We start from the raw sequence: 23,505 nt of genomic DNA, 5'->3' as shown, positions 1-23,505 counted from the left end.
CTGTACCTCCTCCACTGGTTTTAACTGAAGGTCCGTGCCTGGCCCCGCCTCGTGAGCGCTCTTTCACAGTCACGTGGAGCTACATTCGCTTCTCATTGGCTGTCGGCAGCCGCTCATTATCATATCCAAATAAGGCTAAAGCTTGGCTTCTTATGCGCATGCTTAAATGCTCGATAGGCAGGAATGCAAGGAAAACATTCTGTATTACCTTTTAATGTTCAAGACCACCACATTCACGGCATTGTAACCCTTTATTCAGAGCGTCGCTGCAGTTATTTGACGTAATATCAGCCAGCAGTGACCCGTGTTTACCCCAAGAGCAGATTATATAATCAACATTTACTAAATCTTATGTTCGGGCGTGGGCCAATGCGAAAGACAACACTTGAAGACTAAACGAGAGACAACTGATGACAAAGAGAACATTATTAAATAACCATAGCGTTTACATGTTGGCGTAGGTTTGTGTTCACCGCACAGGAAAACAACTCCTTTAGTACTTTGCTCTCATGTGATAACCAAATAAAGACGATCAGATAGATAACACGTTCATCTTAACAGTCTCAGGGAAAAGGGATTGACATGCACACACACGCACTCATACCCTCCAGCTCTGAGATGTATTTCCTCTTTATTCAGCTAGCTAAATAATAGACCCCAATGTGTTAGCTTTCTTCTTCTTCTTCTTTTTTTTTTTTTTAGAAATAAACGACTGTGTGTAGACATTCATGTCACATGTTGCACAATGTCCCGACAAATTAACCCAAATTGCTCCAGTTAATCACTGCAGTGTCACACTTCATTCTGTTTATGAACCACTTTCAAAGCCACGTGACACCAATAGGACGTGTGCGAAACAATGTACACAATATGGCATGGTGGAAAAATAATCACTTCCGCAAAACCGAAACCATCCGGCGGCTCAGCGATCGTAAATAGAAGGACGGACAGTTTCCTCTTGTTTGCTGTAACACTCAGAATACACTCTTTCCGGTGTGTCACTGACAAGTTTTTCACATTAAAGTTATTTCTGTAGGGACGTGAAGTCACACAACATAATAATATACTAAGTTAATTAAAGAAAACAATATAAATATAGATGTATACATTCAGTTTTTGACACTACTTCATTAAAGGAACCGTTACTTGAAAAAATTAAATATTTTTCGAGTTGACTATCTTGTCCAAGAACCCGTTGACTTAAGAGTTACTTCTTTGTTTAAAATAATAATAATAATCTCATAGTAATATTTTGTAGGTTAAGACTGCCTAAAAACAAACTCCAGAAATAATTTCTTGCCATCGGTTCCAAGGTTGGGCTTTTATTTTGAACTTCCCGTCAGATTATGAACGGAAATATTTGCACTTCGTCACTTTTTTTCAGACCACTTGCGAGAACTATTTCTGTTTTCATATTATGTAACATTGATGGGTTAATGACAACACTTAGTTGATTATTAGCTAATGTGGGTATCACGTTTATTTTTTTTAAATACTTGACAGTATTTGAGAGTTGATTATTTTTCTTAATTACTTAAGTTATGTACTTGGATGAGTTTGTGAAGTCCCAAAATAACCAAACATATTAGTGTTGCTGCTTAATGGTTTTATTTCTTCTTCCATTTGAATGTATTGTAGTTGCTTATACAGAGTGGACTAGTGATTTACAACTTCACCTAAAGCATTTTAAAACACAGACAGGTGCGGTCTGTGTTTTAAGCTATTTGTGTTACCCTCAATATTTATGTCAAGCTAATGTTTTGGGGTTGGAAAACAGTAAAATATGTCAAAGGAAAACAAATGTTTTGGCACATCTGATGTTACTCTAGGCTAGTTAGGATGCGTTGTTATAAACAACTTAACAAAAGAACAGTTTTTGGTCCTATTAGCCGAGTTAGAGTTTTCACACACAACCTCCTAAAATGCAAAATAGTTTCACTTCACTAAAAATATGGTTGGGATGTTGTGACTTCTTTCATTTTCTTCTAAGTGTTGAGAACAAGGGAGCAAATAATACTACTAGATACACGGTAGAAATGAGTTTTGAAAGGTTTTAGAAATTATACAAATACATACATTTAAACTTTTGGACGTTTTACTACTTTTGTGTATGTTTGTGTAAAACGTTCGACAAAGCTGATTGCGGAAAAAGGAAAAAACAACAACAACAATAACAACAACAAAACACTTGAATAAGTGTCGCTTCATGTCACTCATGTTTCAGGCAAGTAACCTTGATGCATGACATCAGGTCTGAAAGTAAACTTTGCCGTGACAATAAGCTCTGCCCCCTGCTGGAACCTTCAGTAAAAAAATCTGCAGATCAACCAGTGAAACACAAGTTGTGATATAGAATTATTTGGATAAAAAAAAAAAAAAAAAAAAAAAAAAAAAAATAATAATAATAATAATAATAATAATAATGACACCAGTTTGATGGTTGTTTCATGATGCTAAGTCATAGTGATAATATATAATTTACTGTTGTGTTTTTTGCAAGTACCGTCACTTTTTATGAATTATGTTTTGTTATTTCTATTGTGATGATTTTTTAGTCTTATTTTGGTAGGCACTTTAGGTTAATTACATTTCTGTAATATAAGTGCTTCATAAATTAAATTAGTTTAAATTGAATCATTGCTCATATTCATGCAAAGGGAAGTGGACTGTACATTTTAGCAATTGATTAATCCATATTTTTAATAATTTTCAGAAATACAAGATTGAAATTGTATTTCTGAAAATACAATTTCAGAAATACAATACCTGCTGTATTTCGCAGGTATGCTGTGAAATACAGCATACCTGCGAGCGCTCGCGCCTCCTTGTTCACTGTTTTTCTCGTCACCAGAAGCATGAATGTCCATTTACCTTGGAAATAATTCGTACGACAATTTAGGAACCTTGATGGCCTAAGAGCCTTCAAAACAAAGCATTTACTTTGAAATTTTGACCAGCGGCTAAGAGCGGAAGTTTTATTTTGTTGACCGGAAATGAGGTGTGTGTGTGGGAGCGGGAGGCTGTGGGCGGTGAGATGTTTGTCAGCTGACCTGGCTGTACCTCTCACAGAAGTCACAACACCGTGTCGGTTCTCCTTGACAGCTACATGTAGCAGCTTCTCCACCGAGGCTCTGGCGTGGGACTGCGGCGGGTTATGTTTCCCTGAGACGGGGGTGGGGAGGCGGAGGTCCGTGCACCACACTGCTCCACCATGGCGGCCGAAATCCAGCCTCGTCCGCAGGCTAGGAAGCCGTGCCTGCTGAGTAAAATCGAGGCTTTCCAGGAGGTTGTGACCGCGGCGGCGATCATCCCTAAAGAAGACGGGGTGATCAGCGTTTCTGAGGACCGGTAGGTCTCTGCGCCACAGGGTGTTTACCTAATAACCTTTAATATACATCCGAGGTTATTTTACCTTAATATTGACTTTTTTCTGTTAAGCATAAAGCTGTTTGTCATCACATGTTAATATGGCTTCAAAACAGTAACGCAAGATGTGCGGAATCCCCTTAAAATCGTTATTTTATTACAGTAGCATAATATCACACTAATATTTAATTTCAATACATTTATTCAGTGAGAGAATAATAATAATAATAATTAAAAAAAAACAGTGTAAAAATCTTCATTGAAATATTATTAGCACCCCTACTGTCACGACTTTGTACAGCACCCTTTTGCCAGTAGCTCAGCACTTTGCTTCTGCAACAGTTCACAAGGTTTGAGCATACAAAGAGAGGGATCTTTGACCATTCCTTTTTACACTGTCTATATAATAATAGATCATTCTGGTTCATCTGTTATAGTCTCTTCAGCTCACTCCCGGGTTTCATGTAGGATTTGGTGGAACTAGAGATGATCCTGGAAGAAGGAAGAAGGTGTTTGCTGAACTATTTTATGCTGATTTGCACCACAAACTCTTTTTGTGGTGCATGTTCTCTATAGCTGCCCAGGCTTTTTTTTTTTTTTTTGGAAGAGAAGGAAGGCTTTTGCCCATTTTTATCTTTTAATTTCACACCAAACCAACCTGTCTAGGGTCAAATCCTATAGGGAGTTTTAAAAACGCTCCATATGTTTATGCTTATGATGGTAGATCAGAAAGGGCTTCTTCTTGCCATGGCTCATGGCATCTAATGGTTGCTATGGAGAGCTGATGACAAGAAGAAGTCACCGTTTGCGCCATTATTATTAAGGTAAGCTTTCATTCTCGTCCACCGTGGTTGCCTGCATCTTAAAGACAACGGCTACATTTTGCACCATATTTATATCCCAGGGAAACAGAAAGTCAACAAATTAGAAGTTGCTAAAATCTCAAAACATAAACACTTTTTGTTTATGTGTGTATTTTTTATTTTTATTTTTTTTTACCCTTTTGGCTGATTAAGATCAATAACTGGAACATTGCATCTAAAAATTTAGCAACTTTAACTGTGTTTTTAATTTCTGTTATTTAGGTTTAACTCTTTATTCTTCTGTTCCAGATGTAGGTATCTGAATTTGTTTGCTTTTTTTCCTTGGGATTACATTTACCTTAATGCAAATGCTAAGGTTAATGCTACCAATAAGTGCTAAACCAAGGATTTTGTTACTATTATTATTATTTTTTCCCCCTGTGTCTGACTACTCATTTAAAAATGGGCATTTTCTAAATTTATCATCTTGAATTAATGATGGATTTATTTTAGGGATTTTTCACACCTCTTTTACACATTTCCCAGCTGCGTCAAAGAAACAGCAGCACAGTTTATCAGTCCCAGATTCTTAAGGTTACATATTCAAAGTGTAAAATATGCTACCTTAACTTTACATGGGAATTAAATGAGGTGTAGCAGTGAAACCCAATAACTGGCCAACTCCAATAAAAAGATCATATAAACCCAAGTGGCTATATGTGATAGAGTGAGCTTTGGTTGCATGTAAACGTGTTGTGTGGCATTTAAAAAAAAGGAACAACACAAATGCCAGATTAACATATTAAAATCTTTGGCTAATGTCTGAGTTTGATTTGATATTTTATTTTGGTTCATTTTAGATTTCAGTTCCATTCCAACAATGATTATTGGTCATTATATAGACACCATAACTTAAAAAAAAAGTCACTGAATTCCTAAAATAAATCACAGTTGACTGAAAAAGGTGGAATTTGATCAGCTTAATTATCTAAATATTCAGTTGATTTCTCCAGTTTTTCCAAATCTGGCCTCTAAAGAACAATATTCTGAGCCGGCTTTTGTGTCTTTCTGTGACATAACACCATGTAGTTAAAACAATGAGGTGGCGCGATAAGGGCAGGGTTAGAGGAGGCGTATTTCAGCAAAGGAACCAAGTCATTTCTAAAGAGAGGGAGGATTTGGTCAATTAACAGAACCTGCTCTGTCTCGCACGATCCTCCTGAACGTTCCTTTAACGTTAATGAGTCATGGATTTCTGCAGTTTTAAATGAGCAAAAATACGTCTGAGCATGAGAGAAAAAAACAAAACATAATTGTCTGACTCCTCTTCAGGGAAAAACAAGCATCCATTTTTTTGTGCCATTTTCAAAGGATAAAACATTTTTAGAAATTCACCTATAAAACAGATTCCAACAATTCCCAAATATATATATATATATATATATATTTTCTTCAAAGCCGAGGTTTAAAGTGGAGCTCTTCACAAACACAGGATCAATTCCTTTACGGGACGATCAGTTCAGCCTTTGATTTGAGGAATTTCATTCTTCCGTCGTCATTAGCAGAAGACAACTGGAGGTTCGTCGTTCTTTGCTCTATTAAAAACTTAAACTCTCAGCTGGAAGGATTCGACAGAGAACCGATGAAGGCTTTTGGGTGAGACCGAAGGAAGTTCAGTAGCTTTTTATTCAAGCCTGTGGACTTATCCGTGAAATATGGTGCGTTCATTTATTTAGATTTGGTATAAAAATGTTTTGTTCTGGCAGATGCATGGATGCAAATGATTTTACCCTAGTTTAACATCTTTTCTTTTTTTTTTTTATCAAAGTGAGATCTTTAGAGTCTTTAGGGTCAGTTGTGTTTTTCCCCTTTTCTCAGGAACGAAGGAGATGTGAAACTGAAGTTTATTTCCTGTGGAGCTGGCCGGGTGTATTCGGGTTGAACTTTTTGGCCCCGGCCTGGTAGATGGATTAGCGTCTATCAATAATTTACCTCACCTTAGACTTAATGAGACGCTTCTGTCCCCACAGAACAATCCGAGTTTGGCTGAAGAGGGACAGCGGTCAGTACTGGCCAAGTGTTTACCACACCATGCCCTGTAAGTTTCCCGTCTGTATTTCATGTCTGCACTGCTTCTTCTTATCCCTGTTTTCGCAATCTCATTGGTGCAGTAAAAATAATAGAAATAACACTTTGAGCCAAGTTAATACTTATGGTCACAAGGAATCTCTTTTTTCTGTTTTCTTAAAGTCTGCAGATTTCACGTCCTGACAGAAATCAGTTCCTGCAGGAGTGTTTAATGTTCTTTCTCTTTGTGTGGCAACGCCGCACATTTTTGACAGTTTGCCTTGTTTTCCTCCAGCTGGGCGGCTGAAGGAAATCCCATGTAGCAATCAGCAAGATCTGCCTCCGACAATGTGAAGCATTTTGGTTTGCTGACACAGGAATCCATGTTTCACACGCCAACCGCGGACGTTTGCATTGCTAAAGCGGACTTAAAATATGAATTAACCCAAACTTTATTACAATTAAATGATTCCTGTTAATGAGGTGATTTATTTATCATATGAGATACGTTAGGTCTTTTTCTTTTTTGTAAACCTTAAAGAAGAACGGTTTTCAGCCAATTATTCTCCTGTGCCTCTTGACCTTTTCTTCCCTTTCATCATCTTCATGGTACAACCCCAAATGTCAAATTATTTTTTCTCGGTTAAGTTCATGCAATGGAGCAACACAAACCAATGCATAATGGAGAAGTGGAAAGAAAATCAACTCTGGTTTTTGAAAATTACTTTTATTAAAAAAACAAAAGGCGGCTGGGCATTTTATTTTTCTATACCTCTAAATAAAATTCAACATGAATACTTCTAGAAGTCTCCCTGTCAGTAAATAGAGGAATTTAATGTCTGGCTGCATGCAGCTCAAAAAAAAGAAAAGAAAACTTGAAAGGAAGCAATAGAAGAACACAGCAAAAATATAAAAGATGAAGCTAAATGCAAGTAACTTATTGTTATCCTTTAAACTTAAAAATATGCACTATTTACATGTAAGGCCTCACTGAAATGCATTAAAGTTTATGTTTTTTACTAAACAAAATGTGAACATTCGCAGATTTATTTCTACTTTTATTCACATATCTCACATGTACAATCTGCCGCGTGAAATTAATGCAAAATACACTGAATTCAAGGCTGTATGTATGAACACTTTTTAATGCTTCTTTTACTTATTATTTTTTTTACTTTTACCAGCTACTTATTCTGCAACATTTCAAACACAAACTACTAAAACCCAAAATGGCTTAGCAATAAGCATAAACTTCACAGACTGTATGTAGTATGTGATCAATAGCAGGCTTCAGTAACCTATTAGTCAATCTATGTAACATTATTGAACTAATTACAGTTTATAAGACTCAACACGTATATATAAAAATAAATGTAAACTTTGGGGGAAAAGTGAGTGAGTTTGTGTCCGAATTCCTGACGCAAAATAAAAATGAACTTTATAAAACAGAGCTGTTGTTTTTAAGTTCAGATCGTTTTTGTCTCCTGATGCTGAAGCATTTTTTGTTGTTGTTTTTTTTGTTTTTTTTTGTGGCTGCTTCAGATGCTAAGTTAACCTTAACCTTAACTTTTGTGGTAGCTTCAGAGCCTCACAAGACGCGTAAAACCATTGGTGTGATTTCCACAGCACTCTGCCGCAGAAGATCTGGGTCACGCTCGGTTTATGCTGCCAGTAAAGCCGTAGAGTTTTGAACAGAATTGGAGATGACCTGTTATTTTTTACCGTTTATTTTGGTAACAATTAACTCTTTTTTTTTTTCTTCTCCTGGTTTTTATCTGAACTGTTTCTGAATTTTTATTTGACATTGTCACCTTTTTTTCCCTCTCTGGTTCTGTCTCGTGCTTCTGCATTTGTTAGGCAAACTTTGCTTACTTATAGTCACATGACCCACACTTAATAGTGGAACTCAAGACCGATGAGTAAGCCTGTTGAACGCAGCTCGAAGCTAAAGGAAAGTTGATCTTTGCATCTGTTTTATAGTCAGAGTGCTAGGACTTCAGACTCTGCTACTAACTAGAACTTCCCTCTCATAATGTTTTAAGTTATTTTACATAATTTTGACTTAAAACAGACTTTCTTCTTTCATTTTTCTTGCAGCCTCATGTTCCTGTATGTCCTTTAACCCAGAAACCAGGAGGCTGTCTGTAGGTATGGATACAGGAAGTATCTGTGTAAGTAAAATCTTTGAGACTCTTTCCTTCCTCAGGTGATCACTCAGTCAGCTGCTTTCCATTTTGTTCAGGCACTAAAAACATCTCAAGTATACAATATCAGTTTAAGCGGAAAAAAATTGTTAAAGAGAGGAAGAAATAAAGTTGTACATGAATGAGCCGCAGCACTGCACTGTCGCAATAAAGATTGTCTCAGGTAGATCTTCTGGCAATTAGGAACCCAGTTTTCTCCCCTTTATGAAAGATGGAGTGCAACAAATCCCCGACGGTGTGCGCAGAAATCTTCTTTGATGAGATTGTCGGGGTTCATTAATGTGGGGATGGCATATCTGGGTCATATATCTGCTGGCAACTCATCCACAATGTGCTTCGTGCAAGAAAATAAAAAAAATCATGCAAATTGCTGCACAGCTCCTCTGGGCATCGCGACCCACTACTGTAGATTGTGGTTGGTATCTGTTGAAACAGGTCTGCCAGCTGTGGAGCGGGTTGCACACCTCCAAATTGCACGTACACAAGTTGACACGGGGAGGCTATGAGCTTTTCAGGCTGCAGTTCAAATGCAAAATGTGCTAGTTGTGATGTAAAAACGAAGTTCTGGAGTCATTTAAGGATTAGGAGAATTAAAAAAAAAAAGAAGCATAAGCATCATCTCATAAGCTAATGTCTAAAATACAGTTGTACATCAATGTGTAATACATGTATAGGTTTACATACATTAGCCGCAGTACAACCTGAGTTTGAGCAGCTCGCAATGAACAGTGAAAAATAAATGTGTGCTCAACACATTCTGACTGTTCTGTGGAGATGGTCCTTCTATCTCCATAGGAAAGGAGAAAGAAGAAGGAGAAAGTCCTTCTTTAAGCTGAAACTGATGGTAGAGGTGCAGAAATCTCCCAATTAAAATAGGAAAATCCAGCAGATACTAAGACAATATTCAGCCCACAGTGACAGTTTTGGGTTAGAAATTCAGAAAAAACAGCTGGGATAAAACTATTTGGTTTCTGAAACTCGATTGGGTCTCGCAGTTTCATTGCTTTGTTTTGTATGTTGACATATGAAATGACTCAAACTGGAGCACCAAAGATTGTGGTCTTTTTGACAAAATAAACTTGATGCAAAGCATCGTCATGGGGTTTGATTTTTGGTATTTTAATTTGGAACGAGAAAACTCCACGGGAAAAATCGGACGAGGCCACAACAGCACGTTGCAGATTTTAATCTCAGAACCTGAAATCTGAAAAGCTCCCACAAGGGTTTTAAATATAGTCGTTGCCTCAGAGGAAGCTGTCGTGCAGAACAACTTGTTTCTTTCTGCACTGGCCTGCAGGTTCTCCAGTCCTTCACAGTCGTGTTTTGATGAAACGGTGTTTACTTTTCACCTCGTGTTCTGTGTCTCTTGGTCATTTTTATCATTGACCTCGTTGGGTGCAAACAATCCTCTCTGTTTTTCTGTCTTTCAGGAGTTTATTCTGTCAGAGGACTACAACAAAATGACCCCGGGGCTCACATATCAGGGTGAGACGCGACGCTGTTTATTTGTCGGTTATTTCTCATATTTTGAGGCAAACCGGGAGTTTGTAAAAACAGAAATTAATGTTTAATCTTAGAAGACCTGAACATCATTCCTGTATTCCTACAGTACATTGCAAGAAATATACACACTCCCTTTAACTTTTCCACATTTTGTCACATACATCAATGTATAAATGAATGAATGAGTTATTTGTCCATTCCTCTTCGTAAAATATCTCAGACTCAGTCAGATTAAATGGAGAGTGCTTGTGAACATTGATGATGCCGTTCCAACGTCTTGATCTAAACCATTCCACTGTAGCTCCAGCTTTATGTTTAGGGTTATGTGTAAATCTGGAAGGTGACCCTGCGACCCAGACTCAAGACTTTTGCAGCTTCTGACATATTTTATTAGCTCCATCCATCATCTACCAGCCTCCCTGACCCGTCTGCTGGTTTTCTTGGTCTTCATGATGCTGTTTGTTCACTAATGTTCACTAACAAACCTCAGAGGCCGGTAAAAAACAAACGGCCGTCACACTTTTCAGATTTTCCTTCCACTTCGACGTTATGCTCTGCTTTCTGCTGGTCTGTCACATAAAATTCAGGTCTTGGACTTTTGTTTAATTAATTAATTGCATAGATTTTAAGGCGCTAAACATTGTCATGCAATTAATCATATTGTTTTTTTTCCTTCTTTTTAAAAAAAAGAACGCTCAGGCCAGAACCTTTGTATTCGCGCGTTTCTGGTACGCCCGTTAATCTGACGCACTAGAGGCGTTCGCAAACAACGTCGGCGTCCAGAGTTCGCCTTTTTAAAGAAGGATTTTTCTTCGACGTAGTTACATGAATGCACGTGGAAGTTTAATAACGCTTGAATAACCTAAATAACAGATTACAAACAATAAAGTCTGTTGTTGAGCTAACATGTTTATTCATTCAATAATTTAACAGCAAAAACGGTTTTTGGATTTAAAATTGTAGTTATTTTGTTGCTATACAGATATAGTTTAAAATGTGATTAATTGATATTAATTAAATACAGAAACTCCAATGAATTAAATTAAAATCTGAATCAAGACCCCCCACTAGTAACGTCCAACTAAATATTGAAGCTTGTATTTGTAGCAAGACACAGTTTGAAGAGGAACGAAAACTTCTCTCATCGGATCAAGATGCTTTCATTTCTTGGGGTTTTTAACCCCAATAATCGGGCTTTACTGCACTTTTCTATGGCATGTTATAACGTTATGATGCTACGCAGTGTTATCTCGGTTTCTTGTGTCTCTTATTCTCTGTGTTCACAATTCCTTCCCGATTATAATTCACTCCAAACGCAGGCTCCCGTACCGAAACGCTGATCGATTGGGTCTTAACCAGATCGTTTTTGTCTGCTCTCTGTGCCTGCAGCCCATCAGGGCCGAGTGGCGGTGGTGCTCTTTGTGTTGGAGATGGAGTGGCTGCTGAGCACCGGCCAGGACAGAAACTTCACCTGGCACTGCTCGGAGAGCGGCCAGCAGCTGGGGACGTACCGCACCGCGGCCTGGGTCTCAGGACTGCAGTATCCTCCAACACCTCCTGTTATCGTCATCTGCAGGTCACCTCGCCATGCAGGGGCGAACGTTCACACGAAGGGCTTCGAATTTGGTAAAAAACAAATAAATAACCGTCTATAATTATGAAAGCCCGCTCTAATTTAAGAACGGAGCAATTAGAAGAAGAAGAAGAAAAAATAAACAGGGCAATTGAGATTAACTTCCAGTGGGTTTGTGCTAATGGAAGGGACTAACAATACGAATCAGTCATGCTGCTGTCAAGGAAACTGTCTGAGTGGGTTTCTGTAATGGGCAGATGAAAGGCTGCGAGTGCTCGGCAGTAACACCGATCCATACAAATGAACCCGCCGCCGGGTCATCGCAGCGGTGATATCCTGCCTCGGCTCGCTGGCAGCGCGTTTGGCAGTGTGTGGAACCGGCGGAGACTTTTTTTTTTTCTTTTTCTTTTTTTTTTTCTGGAGGCTGTGTTGGCGTAGTGGAAGTAAGTGGGTGTGATGTTTGCTGCCAGTCGGCATTAAACTCACATTAATGGTGTTACACCGAGGATGAATTTGTTTTCCAGGCAGATGCTGCTGTTTAGCAGGACGTTAGTGGATTATAAATAAAGAAAAATCACATGTAGGTCTCTGAGGTCAATTAAGCAAAAATGTTGAATGATTTTAATGGGTACTAAGAAACACCATCATCCCATGAAATACGTGCAGCTGCATAAGGAGACTCTATTCAACGATGGAGCTTGCATTTTAACGCCATGAATCCACGTCTATAAAAATCTAACCACAGTACGAATATGATGATGCAGGTATTTATCATAGTCTGTTTTTTTTTCTTTACAAGAAATAATAAATAATAAACATTAGACTACAGGGATCCAATGATGTCTGGGAAAGTCTGGAGTCTATTTATTTATTCTTTTAGATTTTCTGCAGCTGGACTATTTTAAGTACAGAAAAAAGATCAATAGGAAAACAAGTTCCCACTTTCCACATTTTATCTCTTATTGTGTCATCTGAAAGAAAACAAATCTGAATTTCTACACAGTAGAGCAGTTCTTAAAATGATTTAAATTCAATTTGGATCGTTTAGCTGTGAGTTGAAACATCTCAACATATTGTTTTTTCGAGGTTCGTGTGAAAACAGTTTTTAATATTTTGAGCTGCTGCCGTTTTCAGAAATTAGTCGTATGTTTTGGGTTGTAATTGTATTAGTTTAAAATGTGAAAGCTAAAAATATGTTTTGAAAGGAAAAACAGACTGTAAAAAAATTTTTTTTGTTGTTTTTTGATTTAGGGTTACAAATTGCATCTTCGGCTTCTTGACCTACATGATAAAGGTTTTACAGATTTATGCAGTTTTGGGAAATTTAAGTGTGATGGATTTTGAAGTGGAGCAGATTTAACTTGTTAAGAGAGATTGAATTAAGCAGTGACCTTTACCACACTGCTGGATCAGAAACCTCAGTTTCATAATATATTGACCATACAGACTGTAAAACACAACTAGGTAAATCATTTTCTTTCCACTCAAATGTCTGAAAAAGCTTGAAACTTGAGCCCGGAAAAATTGGGAATTTAATTTTTTAAAATAAAGCACATAAATTATGAGCCAAACTGGCATTTGTCTTGTAATCCAGTATACAAACTTGCTTTTGTTTATTAGTTTTAATCACTACAGATAGTTGAAGAACCCAGATCTTTAACAAATGTAGACCTTAAGGAAGAGTGTCTAGAAGAAAGCTGATGTTGAAAGTCGTCAGACATCTGGGTTGCAGTTTGTCAGGGAACGCTGAAGGAAGTTTCTGGTTTGTCAAGACCCAAACTTAGCTTTTTTGTTTTTTTAGCCAACATTAAAAACATGTGGTGCAGAAAAAAACATGGTGGTGACAGCATCATCCTGTGGGGGGATGCTATTTTTCAGCTAGGTCAAGGAAGCTGGTGACAGTTTGTAGGCAGAAGCTAAATATAAGAGAGTCGTGGGAGAAAACGCTAAAAACACTGGCAGAGCTACAAGGGAATGGCTCAAATCAAAACACATGAGTTAAAGATTTAAAAACTATACAGAATCTCTGGCAAGGCAAAAAATCAAATGTCTATTTTTTATTTTTTTTTCCTTTGGTTGAACATTGTTATAGGAAATTTGCCTGTTTTTTTTTTTTTTTTTACTTACTCCTTTCTGCAGCCATGTGGCAATGATTGAGCCTTGTGGTGATCTAACAGGTTGGGGAGGGTAAACGTTGCCCGCAGCCTGAGACAAACCTCCGAAAACAACTTTCACTTAAGCATCACATGCAGCAGCTGACACGTTTGGTGCAGACTTTTTGGTAAAACGCAGAGCTCATTCATTACAATCAACTCTTGTTTGTTCGGTGAATTGTTTCTTAACCTTCGACCAGGTTTGATGTAGAGACCAGGCACGCCTTTGTAGGGGACCAGTCTGGTCAGGTGACCATCCTGAAGCTGGAGCAGGACAGCTGCAGCCTGGTTACCACCTTCAAAGGACACACAGGTACATCACACCAATACACCCACACACACTCGGTTCCTTTGTTTGTATTACAAAAATTTAAGCTGTTATCAAATGAAATGAGCTTAACAAATAGCTAAGTAAAAATGTCTAATAGCAGGGAGTAAGCTATTAGTATAAGTACATATTAATGCAAACTTTTATGAGAAAATTCAATTATTTTCTTATTTAATCAATGCAAAACAGGTTTGATGAGTAAGAAAAAAAAAAAAGAGAGAAAACATCCTGCCACAGATCAGAGGGGGTTTTATTTAACTTATCTGCTGGAAGGACGGCTCAGTGATTCGCTCAGTGACGCAGACCTTATCTGATACTGATTAAAACCTCATGGTGCAAACTTAAAAAGTGACGGAGATGAGCCTTGGTGACAGCCGATGTGGAGAGAGTTTGAACCAGTCAGTGTCGTTGGTTATGCTAAATTAGTTCAGCCTCATAGCTTACCAAAGCATTTAAATTAATCAGAATGTGGGTTAAACATTTCCAGTGAGTATTAAACTGACAAAAAAAAAAGCTGTTTATGAACAGGAAATCTGACTCTATAAATAAAAATGAAAAAATTGCGTCCGGTATGATTTTACTAAAATAATGTTTAACAGGATGTCCGTGTGTCCTGAAAAGGTCTTATATGGATATGCCTAAAATTAAGGCCTTAAAATCTCTTTAATTCATAAAAATGTAAGTTGGTCTTAAATTCATTAATCACAGGTCTTAAATTACTTTGTTGTGGCGGGACTATTTAATCTAGTATATTCTGTGTAGTTTTTCTTTTTCCTGCAGGACATTCCAATCACACGAAAGTTTGTCTGATTTGCTACCAGTAAATAGGTGGTAATATCCCCTTGCTAGCTATGTAGCTAGTTGGCAAGCTGCTAATATCCCCTTGCTAGCTAGCTACATAGCTAGCTTGCTATGTACTGACTGATTGAAGAGGCTTACTTCTCATATGGATTATCTAGTAAAATGGTATCTATTAATACCATTGTATTAATACATTATGTATCTAGCTAGCAAGGGGATATTAGCAGCTTGCTAACTAGCTACATAGCTAGGAAAGGAATATTAGCAGCTAATTACTAGTGACTAGCTACAAAACTTGCTAGTCAGCTTTTTTGCATCTATCTTGGGTAAGTGCAAACTTATTGCCAGTTGGCTGAACGGTGTTCGTGTTCACCACTGGATGCTACACATCAGGTGCTACATTCATACTTGGAGTCTTAAATTTGAGTTGGTGAAACCTTCAGGAACCCTGGGTAGCAAATAAACAAGCTAGCTTATTTATTTAAGAAGTATGGGAATAACAGTCTTGGTTTGGAAAGCTGATGGTTCATCCTTTTGTAGCTTACGAAATGCTGCACATGTTCGGACTGTAGTCCCAAAATAGTTTGCCATAACTTTTTCATAGTCATTACATTTAGACAAGAAGACTATCAGTTCAAAAAATGCCACCTTTTCCACAGTTTTCGTCAGATTGTTTTAGGTGTATTTATATATGCGTAAGTATGTTCAAAAACGGGAGGATTTATTTCATAAACTTGTCTTTGCGCGGCAGGTAACGTGACAGCGCTGTGTTGGGACCCGGCTCAGCGGGTGCTGTTTTCCGGCAGCTCTGACCACTCCATCATCATGTGGGACATCGGAGGGAGGAAAGGCACCGCCATCGAACTGCAGGGACACAAGTAGGAAACGCTCACCTTCAGCAGGACGAACCAATTAGCTCTGAGTTTGTTCTCAGCCTTTGTACATAACAGATTTGAAGCAGGTTTCGACGACGCGAAGCCCAACTTTAGCTTTCGTTGACTCATTTAAGGTTTGTTTTTGTGTGTGTGTGTGTGTGAACTGTTGTCAGTGACAAAGTCCAGGGCCTGTGCTATGCCTCACACACCCGCCAGCTCATCTCCTGCAGCTCAGATGGCAGCATCGTCATCTGGAACATGGACGTGACTCGGCAAGAGGTGAGCGTGTAACTGCTGACATCGAAGTCGACTCAGCGCACCGAATCGTTCTAAAGAGAAGCAAATGAAGATCAGTTCAGCCGCTGGCAGCCGTGGAGGAGCGTTCTTTGTTTTCCTGTTTTGCTCCACTTGTCTCCACACAGTTAGCTGGGACCTAGTTTTGTCTTTATTTAATCAGACCCACATTTTTGCCTCTGTGTTTCGCCCAAAACCTCTCTGCTCTGCTCTGAAACAGCATCTTCTCCAGCAGAGAAACACTCGCTGCTGGAATACAAAGTATTTTCACTGCCTCTGCCGGATCAGTGTTTTGCAAAGGTTAAACCAAAGTTCAATGTTTTTTTGCTGAATTACCTTGTTTACGAGAATCACTTGACACATTTGGCTGAGTGCCGCTCTCGTGTTTGTGTGATAAACACGGATCCGGAGTCGGGGCAGAGCCATCCGTTTGTAGCATGAAGACCTACAGCACAGGAAAAACAGACTTGGTGGCCTGGTTTCACAACAACAGAAACAACAAAATGTCTGAGGCTCAATAAAAATCCCCCAATAACTTCAGCTTGAAGTTATTTTTGGGGTTTTTAGGAAGACTGGAGTCACCGAGGAAAAGTTTTTATATCAGTTGTGGTGAAAGAGGCGACACAATCTGGATAGAGCTCTACAAACCGATGTGAATTTTGCTTCGGGCCACAGCTGCAACTAACGATTAGTTTAGTGATCGATTATTCTATCGATGGATGAAAAAATTGGCGCTTTCTGCATAATTTTCATTTAACGCCTTAATCCGTTTTTATACAGTGTTAGAAATACATAAAGAGATGCAAATAAATAATTCAAGTCTTTTTTAAAAAAGGAAAATAAACATTTTATTGTGTGAAATACAATAGCAGCAATACTTCAGCCAACACTTAATGATTTGTAGTAAAGGATGCATCCTCACTCAGCTAAAAAAAAATACTCCTTACTGCTTCACTTAGCATCAGTGCAGTGTAGGGCTGATCTGTTTACTATTTCTTTGACTATCCAGTTAATAATTGGATAGCAAATTGTGGTAAATACCATATTTTTCTTAGAGAATGTGAACCAGGTGAAGCTAAATCTGTGCCACTTGAGTTCTGGGTAAAACATTTTTCAGACAAAAACATTTTTTAATTTGTAATCAAATGTGAATGTAGATATATTTTTGCTCAGTTTTGGCTTCATGGCTGCTCTGAGTGTGTTGTTTTATCAGAATTGTGCTTTCTCTGACATTTTTTAATGCACAGCTGAAACAGCTAAAGTCGCTGGGCGGAATTGGCTGTTCACCAATCGGGGCATAAAATCAGCAATTTCTGATCGCGTGCCAATTTTGTTTCCTAACTCTCCCCATTCTTTGTTTCAACATTGGGAATTTTTTGTATCATGCATGTGTGCAGACTCCAGAGTGGCTGGACAGCGACTCCTGTCAGAAGTGTGAGCAGCCTTTCTTCTGGAACTTCAAACAGATGTGGGACAGTAAGAAGATCGGCCTGCGACAGGTACGTCACGCTGGCTGACCCAAAACTCCCTCGGCTTTTATCATCGGGCGGGAATAGCCTCTCTCTTTCTGCTCGAGCAGCCGTGCATGACCGTATCCCTCCCGTTATTCCAGAGAAAACATTCCTAGAGCCCTTCACTTCTGCCACGCTAATGCTGAGAAAACATCCTGCGGCTCCTTTATTGCCGACTTCTCGGAAACGGCTTCATGTTGCGTTTACTCCTTTGAGAGTGTTTTCTGGTTGTGTTCAGGGTTCTTGGACAAAGTGGCAACGTTTTCCCAAGTGCTGCAGAAAGAACTGACAACATAATGTTGGTAGTTTTTGGCAATTTATTGTTGTTTTTCCCTTGTCAAAATGGGTCAAAAGTTTAGGTATATATATCCAAAGTTTGGTAGTTTCACCCAAATCTCCAAAACAATGGATTCATAGAAGGAACAATAAGTTTTGGAATGACTTAGCAGAGTCCAGCCTGTTGTTCTTTGAATCCAGTAGACTTGGAGAACTTCTGCTAGATTTGATTTCCATCTGAATTGTACAAAACATTTGAAATGTTTAGAGATTTTTTTTTTATATCACAAAAGCCTTCTTTACAGGAATGTTTACACCAAAAGTACAAGTTCCATTTGCAAATTATTTCACTTATAAAATGGGAAAAATGTGTCGTTCCATTGTTCCAGACTTACAACTAGAACTTTTTCATCAATATTAAGGAGCTATTTACTTAAAACGAGCCCCTGTATCTTGCTGAAAAGTTACTGGTAAGTTAGTTTTGTCTTATTTCAAGTGTGTTAAGATGTTTGCAGTAGAAAGTACTTGGTAATTGTATTTTTTGCAAACATACTGCATTTCTCCTGCAGTCTCCGCTCCTCCGGCGTTCAGTTTACATAAATGTTGCATCTTTTATGAGCACCTGCGATGGTTGGCCGGGCGACCATTCGATTAGCGTTGGAGAACGCTTTGACTTTCTATCTGTGGGGTTTGTGTTGTAACAGGCAAAGCTCTCATTTCCCTAAGGCAGATATATGCTCCTCATCATCAGTCTGACACATTGCACATGTAAGAGGTGATATTAGATCTACTGTTACAAAAAGCTTCCTGCAAAACATTCAACTCAGAGACTCTATATATGTAACTTTTACAATCCTAAGAGCCATATTTGCTTTTAATCCAGCTAATTAGGAATTGTTTAGAGCTGCAAAAGTCACAAGATCATTAAAAAAAATAGCAAAATATCTGTACTTCAGGTCAGTTGTAATTTTTAAAGAACCAAATTTTATTTCTGCTTCTAGATTTTAAAATACAGTGAAAGCATAGAATTTTTTTATTTATTTATTTTTTAAAGAAGACGGATACGTTTTCTTTGTGGGATGTTGACATTTATGAAAAATGAAATCCGAAAAAAGTTCATCGTTTCAAACGTAATGACAAAGAAAATATAAATCAAACAATATCATTGCTATTCAAAATAGTATTTGGTTTTGGACAATCAATTTATTGCATGAAAAAAACAGCATTTATTACTTTTTTAATTAAAACACTAGTTGATTTTTTTTTTCTTTTTACCATTTTAAACCAGAGTTTTTAAGAACCATTATGGAAGGTCCAAAGCCAAAGACTGACTTTATTCTCTGGCTCACTGATGAGAAATGAGGGTCTTCATATGAGCTTTCGCAACACTTAGCCTCTCATGTTTTCCTCAGCACCACTGCCGAAAGTGCGGCCAGGCCGTGTGCGGCAAATGTTCGTCCAAGCGCTCCACCATCCCCCTCATGGGCTTCGAGTTTGAGGTGCGAGTGTGTGACAGCTGCCACGAGTCCATCACCGACGAAGAGTGAGTCACAATCAGCCTCTGTCGATGCCGTATACTGTCCCTTTGTGCTCCCGGCGTCCCCCTGGCGCTCTCACGCTGACGTCTCTGCCTCTTCTCTCCCTCTGTGTGCGTTTCAGCCGAGCTCCCACCGCCACCTTCCACGACAGCAAGCACAACATTGTTTACATGCACTACGAGCCCACCACGGGAAACCTGCTCACCTCCGGCACCGACAAGGTCGTCAAGGTCTGTACCGGAGATGGCGAGTTTTTCGACGTTGTAGTTCGAGGGTTCGGACACCAGGGGGCGACAGATGCTCAAGAAACTGAGCCAGCCATTTTCTATGAGTTGCTCAAAAGCGAAGAAGACAAAATTTAAAATGTTAAAGTTGAAGCAAAAATAATAATACAATGCAGTTTAAATTTATTGAAAGACTTTTTGACCATGTAATTTGAAAATACATCTGCAAATTCAGACATTATTCTGGCTGAATATTGTTCGTTTTCAGTTCATCCATTCAAGCCATTGCCCTCTTGAAAATAGGTCTGAAAGAGTTATTCGTCTTAACCATCATTAATCAATGTTGGAAATAATTCTCAACTAATTTAGTAATTGATTAATCATTAAGCAGACTATATAGACTCTAAAGTCATGTCATTTTCTGAAAGAACAAGCTACATAGAGCAGTAATTAAGACGAAACTGTACAAACAAATGCATACATTTTGCTTTTAAGATAAAAAAATATATAGTTTTTCTGTAAATATGTAAAATAACAAAAATAACAAAGCCAGAGTTATGTCAGAAGCTTGTTGGTTCCCTACCAAAAAAAAAAAAGTAATGGGCTTGATTTGCAAATTGATAAAGGACCTATACGCTAATTTTACTTACTTATGTCTATTTTTTTTACCCGTATGCTTTATTTTGAGAAAATCAACAGTAAATTGAAGCGTTTGTGCCTCATTTTAAATAGAGTTGTTTGTTCCACAATCCATCCAGCTATACTTTTTCTTTTAATTCAATTGAAAATATATAGTATAGTCCTCTCACACACTAAAACATTTTATTCTTCAGTTTCTTCTTAGCCTCTAACTTGGCCGATCATTTTGGCGGCCCTTATTTAAACAGAAGTTTTTCTTGTGTTTTTTTTTTTTTTTTTTTTGCAGATATGGGACTTGTCTTCTCTGGTGTCATGAGTTTCTGTGCACAAGGCACGTCATTTCGGCCAACTGTGACCAGTCGCACTTCGATGAGAGCGAGGGAGCTGCGTCCGTGTCACCTGGATAATATTTAGCAACAAAGCCTGGGTTGCNCACTAAAACATTTTATTCTTCAGTTTCTTCTTAGCCTCTAACTTGGCCGATCATTTTGGCGGCCCTTATTTAAACAGAAGTTTTTCTTGTTTTTTTTTTTTTTTTTTTTTGCAGATATGGGACATGACTCCTGTGGTGTCATGAGTTTCCGTGGACAAGGGGCAGCATTTCGGCCAACTGTGACCAGTCGCACTTCGATGAGAGCGAGGGAGCTGCGTCCGTGTCACATGGATAATATTTAGCAACAAAGCCTGGGTTGCTGCGTTCTCTCACAGCGGCGACACGGCCGGCCCCAGAGCAGCCTGAGGACGGTGCAACGTCTTGCTCAACACGAGGTCACAGACTGGTTGGTCTTTGCTTGATGTCTGGAGTGATCGCGCTTGCACTCTGGGATTCTTTCTGGCATTTGACCTTGTAAGAAATTTAATATCTTATGTACTTTTTATAAATTTCCTTCGCACTGAAGATTGGAGGAGCTAAAAGTCATCAGACTCGTTTTTTGGACTCTAAATCATCGACGTAATCGCAGTTTTCACATCAATACGATTTTTTTTTTATTTTTGTTATTATCTAAACAAAATTACCATCAGGAGGAATTCAGGCCTGGATTATTATGACTCCCTCTAGAGGCTAAATTTGTTTTGTTCCTGTTACATCATTATTATTTGTTTTTTGACTAGTAAAAGTACATATTGTATTCACGAAGGTCATAAACAGGTACCTGGAAATTCATAATTACTGTCTGCTCTAAAAGATTTTTCAACCTGCTTTTTTATTGAATTATTTTTACCCTCGATCAGCATTTCCTGTAACACTTTGAATGTTATATTTCAGACAGTTGAGCTCAAACAACATGTCTGAAACATTAACCAAAGCATAACTCAAACTAGCTGTAATAAACTACAGCAGCATGTTTTTTTTTTTAACCCTACCAAATTCTGAGGATGACGAATGTTTTGGTTTCTTCTGAGCAGTAATTGACTTTGAGTCCATAAATATCAGCTGATGCAGGTTTGGAAGTGATAAAGGAAGTAGCTTTAGGCCAGCTGGTCCCTTTAATCCAGCCTCTTTGAGTTAATTTTGTGAAATAATCTGGTGAAAATGGTTGTTGCATGAACAGTTTCTTCCAGTTATCCTAGTTTCAGTGACTCTTAACTACTGAACAGTTCATTCAGTCGGGTCATAGTCTACACACAGTGCTAATTATGTTTACTTTAATTGGTGGCGGTTCTTTTGAATCCTGTGCGCTCTTTAAATCATCTCTGTTTGGTGTTGAGTATTTCAATTCAAGTTTAATTATTTTAGAGGTAGTGAAGATTAAATGCAGTCCAGATTCCTTAAAAGAAAAGCCCTTTAATTTTGGAATAATTCGTTAGAATTATTTTCTTACATGTTTCATAACACAGAGGGCGCCCATTAACAGGACGCAACCTTTTCTTTTTCTTGTTTTTGAACATTTGCACCCCCCACCCCCCGTCATGCCGCCCTGAGCAGAGAGCCATCATGTAATCTCAGTTAACGTAGCGATAGGTCTTCACTCCCTACAAAATAAATGGAATTCCCTCATCGTTCCTCAAGCAGGCTTTTTTTTTTTTTAAATGGAAGTGAAATTAAGTAAAATTATGCTTTGTGTCACAAACCAGATGACATCACTGCCAGATGGCCTGATGCATTGTGGGAACCTTTATTTTCTCGCATGGTGCTTAATCATAGTTTAGCTCTGCTTGAGTAATTCTGTAAAAAAAACAAAAAACAAAACAGGAATAAGTCCAGCCCAACTTCTTAAACCAAGGCAACAAATTTGATCCACTTTCCCCTGATGTTAAAATTCGATGTTAAAGTGCAGCTGCCAGAATGATGGTTTGTTTGTGTTGCATGAGTGCAGCATCGTCCATTTCAGAAATGCACAGGAAGCTCCACGGAACCCGTTTGGTTCTGGATTTAAAACCAGTTTAAGCTCCAGTCGTTATGGCGATGACGGCGGACACCGATGAGCCTCCTAATGAGCGATCGGTGACTCGGTGCTGTGTAACATCGTCTGTGTCCTGTTATCGAGGTTATTTATTCTAAATGTTTGTTTCATGTATGAAACATGTACAGAAGCACATATCAACACAGCTAGACGCTGTGGCACTTCAGAGATGCACCAGAGCGTAAAAACGTTGCTACAAAACGGTTTAAATTGTTTTTCCAGCTTTATATGTTGGCTTTACTGTTGATGCACTGGAATCACGAGGCAGAAAATCATAGATTTCTCCTAAATGTTTTACGCGACTTTGTGACGACCGCTCGACGCTCGGCTCGAATCCCTCTGAGCTTCTTCCAAAGATGATCAATTATGGATCTGAAAACAAGGTCCGTTAACATTTCTCGTGTTTTTAGTTCATTTCCTCGACCACTTCCTGTGAACTAATGCACACCTGCAAGCTAAATTAAACAAAGTGTGATTATTAACGATGCAAACTGGTGTAAAATATACAGAGCCAACAGAATGGATCTTCTATTTCGCAAACTTAACCACACAGGAGAAACTGAGCTACATTAAAACTTCTGCTTGGTTTTGGTTGCTTTTAAATTCCAAAGTTGATAAAGTTTATTTAAGGCCAGTTCTTTGACTTTTTGTTGCAGGAAAGAGGGCTGGGGGGGGAATGGTTGAATTTCAGAGTTTTTGTGAATGTAACACTGTGTATAGACGATTGATTAAAACAAAAGGTATTTACCCTCAGCCGTCATGTCCGAGTTGTGTATTTGGCAACCGATATAGAAAGCTGCAGTTATTTCTGTTGTTTCACACTTTTTTCTTCCACTTAACTTTCCAGTAATATGCTAGGAAACATCCCTATGAAGTTATTTTATTGTTTTTTTTGGGTGTGTGTGTTTATATATACACACACACACACACACACACACACACACA

At 38.4% G+C, this 23,505-nt stretch overlaps 1 protein-coding gene across 1 annotated transcript; it reads left to right on the top strand.

Annotated features, from left to right (window-relative positions):
* The first annotated feature begins 3,002 nt into the window (after positions 1-3,002).
* On the top strand, positions 3,003-22,375 carry wdfy2 (WD repeat and FYVE domain containing 2). The gene is made up of 12 exons (XM_007547257.2): positions 3,003-3,348; positions 6,200-6,267; positions 8,334-8,407; positions 9,871-9,925; positions 11,333-11,483; positions 13,870-13,982; positions 15,550-15,676; positions 15,847-15,952; positions 17,365-17,466; positions 19,167-19,297; positions 19,414-19,522; positions 20,703-22,375. Exons 1-12 carry the CDS (start codon positions 3,212-3,214, stop codon positions 20,730-20,732), a joined length of 1,203 nt encoding a protein of 400 aa, XP_007547319.1. The 5' UTR covers positions 3,003-3,211; the 3' UTR covers positions 20,733-22,375.
* The last annotated feature ends 1,130 nt before the right edge of the window (positions 22,376-23,505 follow it).

The sequence above is a fragment of the Poecilia formosa genome, unplaced genomic scaffold, assembly GCF_000485575.1.
Source record: "Poecilia formosa unplaced genomic scaffold, Poecilia_formosa-5.1.2 Scaffold19, whole genome shotgun sequence".
NCBI lineage: Eukaryota > Metazoa > Chordata > Actinopteri > Cyprinodontiformes > Poeciliidae > Poecilia > Poecilia formosa.
Note: the sequence above shows the minus strand (reverse complement) of the source record. Positions and strands in the feature narration are given on the sequence as shown.